Source organism: Bombina bombina, chromosome 5 (genome assembly GCF_027579735.1).
Source record: "Bombina bombina isolate aBomBom1 chromosome 5, aBomBom1.pri, whole genome shotgun sequence".
NCBI lineage: Eukaryota > Metazoa > Chordata > Amphibia > Anura > Bombinatoridae > Bombina > Bombina bombina.
In genome coordinates, this window is record NC_069503.1 from 1099788112 (window position 1) to 1099800607 (window position 12496).

Consider the following 12496-nt stretch of genomic DNA (forward strand, 5'->3'; position numbering starts at 1 on the left):
GAAATATAGCACACAAAATTTATAAAGACTCAAACATTGGAGGTCCGTGTTAGAACAAAAAAAAGGCAGGCAAAGGGCTTTAACACTGAGATACATACATATACATGTCTAAAGACATACATTCAGCTGATTTTATTTTTATTTTTAGGTACATCTATATTTATTTACATAAATTATTCATATTTTTAAATATTTTTTGTTAAATACATAAGACACCTTAATATAACTCCATGTCAGGTTAGTGCACATGAAGAATTAGTTTTGCACATATAAACAGAAGTACAATAATTCTTCATGTGTGCTAACCTGAAATTAGTTATATTAAGGTGTGTTATGTATTTATGTAATATAAAATATTAATACTTTTTTTAAAAAATCCTTGGAATGTTTAGGTATTTTTACAGTATCTTTAACATTATCAATAATTATTAATATTGTTTAATATTTTATATGTTGTCATGAAGACCTCATGATTTTAGGATGTCAGGGGTTAATTTTTCTTTCTTTTCTTCTGCTGTAATTTTCTGCTATTTACAATTTTTTTATCAGATCTATCTATTCTGACACCCCCTGCTAGATTGGCCGCGAATCTGCAGGGGGCGGCGTTGCATCAGCAGCTCACAAGAGCTGCTGGTGCAATGCTGAATGCGGAGAGCGTATCACTCTCCGCATTCAGCGAGGTCTGTCGGACATGATCCGCAATGACGGATTATGTCCGACAGACCTTTCATAAATAGGCATCACAGGCTTACCCGGAGTGGCTAGACTTCGACAAATTAGTTAAGGTGGAATGGGTCTGTTAACCCGTTCTGTGCTAAACAAGTAATATTTACATAACGTGCCATAATATAACTTATTCTTCATTTGCCCTAAATCGACACTGCGTTAGACCTACAGCACGAAACCAATGTTCTTCACAGATAAAAACATTTTATTTTTAAATATATATTTCAATAATTATCTGATAATGTTAATGCAAAATATTTATCTAAACCTATATATCTATAATAATATATACATGTATAGATATTTACATATATATACAATATATATATATATATATATATATATATATATATATATATAGGTATATATTATTTTTTTTTATTTTTTTTTTTCTTAACAACTGTTTTTACATGAATCTCCAAAGGACTTTTATGTTTTTTATTATATCTTAGTTGGAGTCAAATAAGTGGTATATAAATTATACCTTTTATCTTCTACCCTTATATATTGGGGAAGGCACTGTAGTAAAATATTATTTTAACAACTATAGAAATAGAAAAAAGACTACATGGGAAAGTGCCACACTTGAGGATAGAATTACACAAGAAATATTGTGTCGTTTAATATTATACTGCATGTGTATATATATATAAGATTATTTCCAGACACAAAACAGTCCACTTATATGCTTAACTAAAGGTATTTTATTATCCGGGCAAAAAAATTAAAAACTTATTGTTTGTCTCTGACCATGCATTCAGGGGCATATTTTGGCATAGACAAACAAGGTACTTGCCTAGGGCAGCAATTTTTTTTGGGGGGGCAGCACTTTTTGAGTCTCACTACACACTCACTTACTACACACATAAACACACTCACCATTAATACACACACACCATAAAACAGACACACACCATATATACACACACACATGTGCATTTGAATATAAACACTTACTTTGGAAATTTCATGAAAAAAAAGTTGTTACATCCTCACCAAAAAATATTATGGCCCAAAAAAGTCCTAAAACCTGGCAGGAGGGGCAGCAGAATTTTGAGTGCCTAGGGCAGCACATAACCTAAATATGCCAATGCGTGCATGCTATAACAAATAAACGGCTTGAGCAAAAATATTTAAATAACATGAATTAGTAAAATAAATCACTACTGTTCACCAAGGACTGGTTTGGGGACTCCCCCTTATAAAAACAGTGCCCAAGCTGCATGGCGAAATGAAAGGTGGTGAGCCAAGCTGTCACAATATCTACTAGTATCACAACCTGAGCTTAAAGGGACAAGAAACCCAATGGCACTCTCTGCATTGGTTGCTTAAGAAAGGGTATTGTACAATGCCTCAATATCGAGGCATTTCTGCAATATCATAAAAGAGCCTGGAAGCAATCACGATCACTTCCAGTGCTAGAAAATTCAGAGGACCTGCCAGGCACGTCCTTGGTCGTTAACGACCGTTTTTTGTAGGATGCGCCTGGCACGTCCTTGGTCATTAAGGGGTTAAAATTGTATGCTCTATCTGAATCATAAATATCATGAGTTGCAAAGGAAAAAAAAATACTCAGATCACACAAGTTTTTATTTTTTTACATTAAACACTAAGGGCTACATCAGGTAGCGCATGTATTACAAATTGGAAGAAAACTGTATTCTCTTGTGTGCTAACCCAACAAGCTTAAAAAGCCGAACTTACAAAGTCAATGGGTCAATAAAAGTGGGGAAATTCACCCTAGTTGCGTGCATATTCTCAAGTGCGCTAAGCCAACATGAAAATATGAATATTTCACATTACAATATTCGTCACATAATAGAATCTATTTTTTCATAAATACACATATATACATATATATATATATATATATATATATACACACAGATATAAATATATATATATATATATATATATATTTATATATATATATATATACACAGTATATAGGAATATGTATTTATAAATACATAAAACATATTCTGCTATGTGCAGAACATTGGAATTTGAAATATTCACAGTAAATACACAGTATAACACTTTAATAAATATGACTATTGCATAAATATGCTTTTACATGTTTTCATCTACTTAACTGCCAAGGTCTCTAATGAACACACACACACACACATATGTAGAATATTTGAGGACCAGGATCCGGTGGATACCCTATATGATCGTCAAAAAATAAGCCAGCTCTAAGAGATTTATGAAACCACCTTTACTGTGTCATAAAAAAATCACGTTTCGGCCTCACACAGAGGCCTTGGTCACACAGAGATACCACACAACAGGCATACAACATATCCCCAAAACAGTGTTTAATAAACCCCTAGCCCATTTCCTGAAACACTAAGAAAAAACGCTGAAATTAGCAGACATCAGCCCAAAGCACATGGCCGTATTACGCAATGACGTCAAAGAGTGGTGACCGTTGCCATGGTGATACACCACCCAAAGTAGTACACAAAATGCAGCAAATGGCCACAATCACATGGGTCGAATGAGGGAGGAGGAACCACCCCCAAACGAGTGTTATGGGTAACCATGGCAACAAAGCTGTCACACATTAAGTGCCACACCACAGAATAATACCTAAGCGTATCAGGATACCTACTATAAACTATAACTAAAAAAACAAATATAGCGCTGGTAAAACAGAATAATGCAAACAATCACAAGGCATTTGTTGTTAAAAAGCGTATATTCTAGTGCTCATAGTAAAACCTACATATGCAAATAACCTCATACCGAGGTAGTGGATATAATACATACCCCCTAACTGAATGACCATATATTTTTTTATTTTTTTTAAAAAACAATATTAAAAGACAAAATGCTACAAGGAATGGTAGAAACTGAATATTTTGAGGAGAGGAAGCTCACAGTCTCAATTATAGAAACAACACATTTAATGATTTAGGTGTAATGGTGTTGAATCTATGGATCCAGCGTGATTCCATCCTTAACCAAGCTTTAGCATGGTCACCACCCCGTCTTAATTTAGGAATGTGTTCAATTAATAGAGATCTCATAGTGGAGATGGAATGTCCTGCTTGCTGGCGAGATACAGGTTGATCAGAAATGCCTTTCTCAAAGGCTAGCCTAAAGGCTGATTTATAGTTTGCCACCCTCTCTTTGAATATGGTAATCGTTTTACCCACATAGTAAAGAGAACATGGGCAAATAATCACATAAATGACGTGGTCCGAAGTACATGTCAAGCGATGACGAATGGTAAAGATCTTGTTGGTATGCGGATGATGGAACTTGTTGACAGTGATCATGCCATTGCATGTCATACAGTTACCGCACTTGTAACAACCTTTCATTCCCTGGGGTAACCAAGTATTCTTCTGGTAGCTTTGCACAGGTTCGGTGTTTACCAGCATATCTCTAAGATTATTTGACCTTTTGTAGACCAACCTAGAAGGTGGAGTATCCTCAAAGGGTAGACTGGTATCTGTGGATACAATCAGCCAATATTGCTTGACAATATTCTGGACAGCTTGTGATGCTGGTGTGTAGGTGGTGATGTAATTTAATCATTTGTCAGCTGGTTTCAGTGGTTTGGTGGTGATGGATTGCTGGGTCAATGTATGTGCTCTTTCACATTGTGTCGTTATGAGGGATTCTGGATACTTTTTCTTGATGAACTTCAGAGACATACTGTCCAATTGTTGTTTCTTGTGAGCCTCCTCAGTGTTGTTGTGTACAACACGCAGGAGCTGAGAGGAGCTGACCCTTGTTTTTTTTAAATTTAGGGTGGAAACTATTGTAAGGTAGTATAGAATTCTTGTCTGTAGGTTTATTATAAAGAGGGGCATATAACCTCAAACCATTAACAGTCTCACTTTTATAGATCTCTAAATCGAGGAAGTGTATTCTGTCATTATCTGTATCCATTTTGAACCATACAGTAGAATTAATGGAATTCAATTAATTAAACCATGTGTGAAGAGATTCCATATTACCCCTCCAAACCAAAAACATGTCATCTATGTAACGGCGATAAAACCTAATAGAGCTCTGTTCCGGAGTAAGAATATATTCATGTTCGTACATGGACATATAAATATTGGCATACGATGGGGCCATATTAGACCCCATCACAGTGCCTAGTGTTTGCAAGTAATAATAATTCTCAAACCGAAAATAGTTTTTAACCAGACAGAGCTCTAATAGATGTATCAGGAACTCAATAGGTGGACCTGTATAATCTCCACTTGTAGATAGGATTCTCCTGACCATGTCCATCCCATGATCATGAGGGATCATCGTATACAGATTTATGACATCCATGGTCACAAGGATGTCTGTTTGACAAATGTCAACAAACTGATTGAGTTGATGGATTAGTTCAGAAGAATCCCTGAGATAGGAGGCAGTGGATTGGACTACAGGTTGTAGGAAATGTTGATGTATTCAGTTAGCAGTTGAAACAGTGAACACCTAGTGGATACAATCAGATGACCTGGTGGATTTAGTAGGCTTTTGTGTATCTTAGGTATCAGGTAGAGAATAGGACAGATTAGATTATTAACTGTCAAAAATGTATAAACTTCTTCATCTATAAAATTATCATTAATTATCATTAAGGGCTAAACCTAAGATTTTGTCAACCTGTTGCTTAAATGTATTGGTGGGGTTAAAAGTGAGCTTACGGTACGTAGACCCATCATCAAGTTGCCTTAGAGCCTCCAACCTGTACCTGGAATAATCTAACACCACAATGGCCCCGTCTTTGTCGGCTGGCCTAATCACTTTGGTGTTGTCCTCAACCAGAGTTTTCAAAGCACCTCTCTCAAGTGGTGTCAGATTGTCCCAAGTGTCGGTTGTAGAGGCTTCCTGTTTAGTAATGTCAGCAGTTTTAAGAGAGGAGTGTGTATTAGGTGGTTCAAATGTACTACCCACTCTGAATGGTTTGGCTCAAACTCAGGGTTATTCTTTATGGAATCCCTCAGTTTTAATTGGCGTTGAAAGCGATGTAAATTAATTTGAAGATAAAACATGTCACTTTTAGCAGTGAAAGTTCATCTACAGATAAAGTGCCTGAGCTTAAATTGTAAACTATTGTTTCTGTTTGCGTGTGGTCACTTTTTTTGTGGTGTTTCCTACCACCCCTCCTATTGTGTCTGTATCCGATTCCATGGGTAAGGAGGTACTGACATCGCTAGTGGATATTGTCCCTTTTTGTACATTTACAATCAATCTCACTTCCTGAAGAATATCCTCCACTATTATCTACTGCATCAAAACTGATCCTTCTGTTCTTATTAAACCTCCCTCTTCTCTGAAATGGTGTGTCATGTTTGCCATAAAGCCACTTATAGACCTTCCTTTCCCTGTAATCATTTTCCACTGTATTTTTTTTTTTTTATTTTAAACGAGAGTAGTTCCTGTTTGTATTTGGAGATTTGTACAGACAATTTATTTAGTCAATCAGTTTCAGAATCCTTATTTAGTACATGTAGTAATTTATCCTTGATCTGTGAAATATCAGTTTTAACTATACCTTTATATCTTGTGACTTCCTCTATGACCAATAACATTATGTTGCATGAGCATTTATTCAAAATGCCATACCACTTTCTACAGAACTCCATACTAGTCCTACCCAATGTGGTATATACTTTTCTTTATGATATTTGGAGATATACACAGCATGGAGGTAATAGTCTACTTCTTTCTTTTCTAAGTGTAGTAATTTGTGATATATATTTAAAGGGGTCTCACCTTTCATCTCCTCTAGCTCCTGTATGTCAGCTTCACACCTGATGCGCCTAGCATCATCCTCCGTAAAAGCAAAGTCCTCAATCTCCCTATAGGGATCATCTTGGGTTGGCAATGGAGCAGCTATTTCAGTAGTCATGTCCTTGATAACAGCACTCTGTCTTGGGATTAAACACACACAAGAGTACTCACTGGCACCCTCCAGCAGATATGTTGTGTTGCCAAATACAAAAAACGTTCCAATAAGAATCTAGTGAGATTCAAAGTAATGTTTCACATAGAAACCCAGGGGGTGCACGATCCAATAACATCAATGCATATGTACAGGAAGATCAGCACTCACCATCACCAACAACCACTCTGTGCGCAGCCCTTGGAAATACAAACGTAGAATATTTGAGGACCAGGATCCGGTGGATATCCTATATGATCGTCAAAAATTGAGCCAGCACTAAGAGATTTATGAAAACACCTTTACTGTGTCAAAATTTGTTTTAACGTTTTGGCCTCACACGGAGGCATTGGTCACATGAAGACACCACACAACATGCATACAACATATCCCCAAAACAGTGCTTAATACCCGGCTGCTGACGAGGGCATGGGTGACTGTTTTCTTGGATTCAGTAGGGATCCACCTGAAGATTTTTCGTAGCAGGTGGAGAATGTGGAAGCATGTTGAGGTGATGGCATTGATTTGTCGGTCCATATAGAGTGAGGAGGAGTCAAGGATGAAGCCAAGATTTTGTGCATGGTCAGTTGGGGTTGGAGGGTGACCGAGGGCTGTGGATCACCAGGAGTCATCCCATGCGGATTTATTGGGTCAGAGGAGGAGGACTTCGGTTTTGTCTGTGTTCAGTTTGAGCCGGCGACGACTGCTGTCAGGTCTTCGTGGATGCTCTTTTTGGTGGTGGTGGGATCTCTGGTGAGTGAGATGATTAACTGGGTGTCGAGACAATGTTGAGGTTGTGGCGTGAGACGATGGCAGCGAGAGGGGCCATGCAGATGTTGAAGAGGGTGGGGCTCAGCGAAGAGTCTTGCGGTACACCATAGTTGACATGTGTGGGTTTGGAGGAGAAAGGCGGGAGTCTGACTTTCTGGGTCCTGCCCTGAAAAGTATGTGAAAGCCCTTTGTCTGCCTTTTTTTTCCCAACACCTGAGACCTCATATATTTGAGCCATTATAACTTTAAACCACATTCTGTAACACATTTTTTACTTCCATCACGTGAAACAAAACAGTGACTAAGTCAACATATCTCGGGGTTGGCTGTTAACATACTAGTTTCCAAAGTTAGTAAGTACACAAACCCAGTTAGAATTAGATTATTTCAGGAAAATTAAATAAGCAAGTGTTTGAGAATATAGTGCCACGTTGGAGAAAACCATCAGTGGTCCTAGGATGGCAAAGTTCAAGAACTGTCATTTTTGTTTCTATGAAAGGCTAACATGAAAGTAGTAATAATGAAAAACAAACTTTATCCAGAGATATACTGCAAATAGACAAAATAACTGATACTCTTGCTGGAGAGATGCAATGACATTCTGAGAATTGGTAGAAAGGATTAGGAAGGATAATATGAGATCAAGTGAGAGAGAAAACGTCCAAGGAATCCCGCAGAAAAAAATATCAAATGAAACAGAGGATACATGATAGCATAAATGCAGAAAAGATCCTCCCGACTGGTATTAACAAATCATGAAAAGAACAAGAGTGTTTGCTCCTTTTATAATGTGAACAAGCATAACAGGGTTTGCTGAGCTTTCAGCCTAAAACTATAAGTTCTAGGTGGTTTTGTGTTCATTCCTAAGGAATACAGTTATGGCAACATGGGACGCACTGGTTATTACAACTTGCTATCAGCAGCCATGAAAAGCACTAACCGGGAAAGCTCATTTCATATATTCATATGTGGGATAGCTCACTGGTGCGCATCTTTTTTGTCCTGGAAATGTTTTACAATTTGGGCCTACTTGTCAGGATAACTTTTTTGCCTTTCCTGAAGAACTTGTGATACTAAATCTGATTTCAGAATTCCTAAAGGTAGTTACTAGGTTTCATTTATAGTCATAAGATTTTATTTTATTTCTTTGTCTTCCTTTAGTCCTTAGACTACATACTTTGAATTTAATTAGATAACTTAGGACCCGCCATTATCAAACTACTCAACAAAGAAGGTCAAGCATGTTTATTATTCTGCAAGAGCATAGAAAGAAATTTTGGCAGCAAGTTCAGCTATAGTAAGTCTGATTTGTGATTTTCATGAATAAAGGTCAATAAACTCAGAACAGACCATTTATTTACATTCATTTTATAGCTGTAAATTCTATGCAATCATTTTATATCCTTAGGTCTGGCACGTCCCTTAGATGAACCTAGTGGTTATGGAACAGCTGATAGGAGAGCCTTGAGGGTCATTGTTCAGTAGATGTCATTATATATGCACCTCTATTTCTGGTCAGGGATGGGTAATATATGGCACAGAAACCAACAGAAAAGACAATGGGACAGAGCTTACAGCCTCTGCAGGTCATCAATTAACCTGGCCCTCTCGTTCATGTTTGTAGTTCTATAACTTCTACAATGCAGCATTTGATTGGTTGTATGAACCAGCTTTTTGTAATGTGCACTATATGTTACATGACACATATTATTCTCTTGGTATCCTTTGGTAAAGGAGCAGCTATGCACTATCTGAACACATTAAATGCGCCAATGACAAGAGGCATATATGTGCAACCACCAATAACCAACCAGATACCATTAATTGCTGCAAGAGAACAAAGCAAATTAGATAATGACAGTAGATTGGAAAGCAAAGTTCTATATGAATCATGCAAGTTTAATTTTGATTTTGCTGTCCCTTTACATTTTTTAGGGTTTATACTCATGCAGAACAATGAGAATTCCCTTACCTCAGAGGAAGGTGGTTTACAGTACGCAGCACCAAACACCAGATTTTCCAATGACATGCTTGACTGTTCAGACACCATTTCATGACTACTTTTTCCTAACCAGGATCCTTTAATAGGACGAGCGAAGCTGCAAAATGATATACAAAACAGTTACAAAAAAATAAAGCCTACATTTGTAATTGTTTTTAGCTATGTATTCTGCATATTCTGACAATATAGGTAGGTACTGCTGAGCTGTTTATTGTTCTGTTTAAAAAAAAATAAATAGACCAATTACAAATGTAAACTGTGACTTGGCAGGGTTTTGCATCACTTTAATTTCACTTAGTTGCAGCCTCGCACTGCTACTTTCCTCTCATATTTCATTTATTATTCTAATTTAAATAGCTGAATTTTGCATAAAGCAAGTTTAAAATAAATATTTATAAACGAAAAGAATATTTTATCCTAAGTGAAGAACATTGGAATGTATATTAAACAGTCACTTTGGATTAGCACTGTACATTTAATTGCAGTGTCGGATAAGCGTGCAAGCAATAGTTGTTAGTTTTTGTTTTTTTAAGTTGCGCTTTCCATTGAAGTCTATGGGGAGAAGAAGTTAACACAGTCGCGATATCTGAAGTCCTACAATTAGCATGCATCGGTTTTCGCTCGTGAGCTTTTTACTTTCAACTTGTAATACGTGCAGTATACCCCGTGCGTTACAAGTTTTCTTTCAGCGGTATTGGTGCTCAAGCGTGAGTGTTAAATAACACTTAAGGCTAGATTACGAGGTTTGCGTTATGAGTAAAAAAGCAGTGTTATGGGTTATAACGCTGCTTTTTCACTACCGCTGCTATTATGAGTCTTGTAGGTACAGCTGTGCCGCAAACTTTTTTGGCCTTAACGCAAATTAACTTACGCAATTTGCGTAAAGTCTTTTTTCAATGGGACTTCCATAGTGCCAAATTTTTCTGGGAGGCCAAAAAGTGAGATGTACAGCCTATCCCGCAAGATTTGTAAAGCATTCTAAAGTCAGTAGTTATTAGTTTTACGCTACAAAGCTGTAGCATAAAACTCATAACTAAAGTGCTAAAAAGTACACTAACACCCATAAACTACCTATTAACCCCAAAACCGAGGCCCTCCCACTTCGCAAACACTAGAATAAAATTATTAACCCCTAATCTGCCGCTCCGGACATCACCGCCACTATAATAAACATATTAACCCCTAAACCGCCGCACTCCCGCATCACAAACACTAGTTAAATATTATTAACCCCTAATCTGCCACCCCTAATATCGCCGCAACCTACATTACAAGTTTGTATTTATGTTAACTAGGTAGAATAGTTACTAAATAGTTATTAACTATTTACTAACTACCTTGTTAAAATAAATACAAATTTACCTGTAAAATAAAACCTAACCTGAGTTACGCTAACACCTAACATTACACTACAATTAAATAAATTAAATTAATTAAATAAAATTACCTAAATTACAAAAAAAAAACACACACTAAATTACACAAAATAAAAAAAGAAATTATCAAATATTTAAACTAATTACATCTAATCTAATAGCCCAATTAAAATAAAAAGCCCCCCAAAATAAAAAAAAAAAACCTTAGCCTACAATAAACTACCAATAGCCCTTAAAAGGCCCTATTGCGGGGCATTGCCCCAAAGAAATCAGCTCTTTTACCTGTACAAAAAATACAAACACCCCCCCAACAGTAAAACCCACCACCCACACAACCAAACCCCCCAAATAAAAACATAACTAAAAAAACCTGAAAAGGGCATTTGGATGGGCATTGCCCTTAAAAGGGCATTTAGCTCTTTTTCAATTGCCCAAAGCCTAATCTAAAGCTAAAACCCACCCAATAAACCCTTAAAAAAACTAACACTAACCCTGAAGATCCACTTACAGCCAACATCCATCCTCAACGAAGCTGGGAGAAGTCCTCAGCGAAGCGACAAGAAGTCCTCAACAAAGCCGGGAAAAGTCTTCATCCAAGCCGGCAGAAGTGATCCTCCAGACAGGAAGAAGTCTTCATCCAGACAGCATCTTCTATCTTCATCCATCTGGCGCGGAGCGGGTCCATCTTCAAGACATCCAGCGTGGAGCATCCTCTTCTTCCGACGACTAAAGACGAATGAAGGTTCCTTTAAATGACATCATCCAAGATGGCGTCCCTCAAATCCGATTGGCTTATAGAATTATATCAGCCAATCTGAATTATAGGTGAAAAAATCCTATGGGCTGATGCAATCAGCCAATAGTATTGAGCTTGCATTCTATTGGCTGATTTTTCACCTTTAATTCCGATTGGCTGATAGAATTCTATCGGCCAATTGGAATTCAAGGGAAGCCATCTTGGATGACGTCATTTAACGGAACCTTCATTTGTCTTAGTCTTCGGAAGAAGAGGAAGCTCCGTGCCGGATGTCTTGAAGATGGACCCGCTCCGTGCTGGATGGATGAAGATAGAAGATGCCGTCTAGATGAAGATAGAAGATGCCGTCTGGATAAAGACTTCTGCCCGTCTGGAGGACCACTTCTGCCGGCTTGGATGAAGACTTCTCTCGGCTTCGTTGAGGACTTCTTGCCGCTTCGCTGAGGACTTCTCCGGCTTTATTGAGGATGGATGTCGGCTCTTCAAAACTGTAAGTGGATCTTCAGGGGTTAGTGTTAGGTTTTTTTAAGGGTTTATTGGGTGGGTTTTAGTTTTAGATTAGGCTTTGGGCAATTGAAAAAGAGCTAAATGCCCTTTTAAGGGTAATGCTTATCCAAATGCCCTTTTCAGGGCAATGGGGAGCTTAGGTTTTTTATTTAGGTTTTTATTTGGGGTGTTTGGTTGTGTGGGTGTTGGGTTTTACTCTTGGGGGGTGTTTGTATTTTTTGTACAGGTAAAAGAGCTGATTTCTTTGGGGCAGTACCCCGCTAAAGGCCCATTTAAGGGCTATTGGTAGTTTATTGTAGGCTAGGGTTTTTTTTTTATTTTGGGGGGGCTTTTTTTATTTTGAGAGGGCTATTAGATTAGGTGTAATTAGTTTAAATATCTGATAATTTCTTTTTTTTATTTTGTGTAATTTAGTGGGGTTTTTTTTTTTGTAATTTAGGTAATTGTATTTA

General features: G+C 37.3%; 1 protein-coding gene across 1 annotated transcript in view; it reads right to left on the bottom strand.

Moving 5' to 3' along the window:
• FAM135B (family with sequence similarity 135 member B) overlaps positions 1-12496 on the bottom strand; it is a 292460-nt gene that overhangs the window by 185458 nt on the left and 94506 nt on the right. The window contains exon 6 of the mRNA XM_053715380.1: positions 9375-9501. Coding sequence (XP_053571355.1) covers positions 9375-9501 — 127 coding nt within the window. The remainder of the gene's footprint in view (positions 1-9374; positions 9502-12496) is intronic.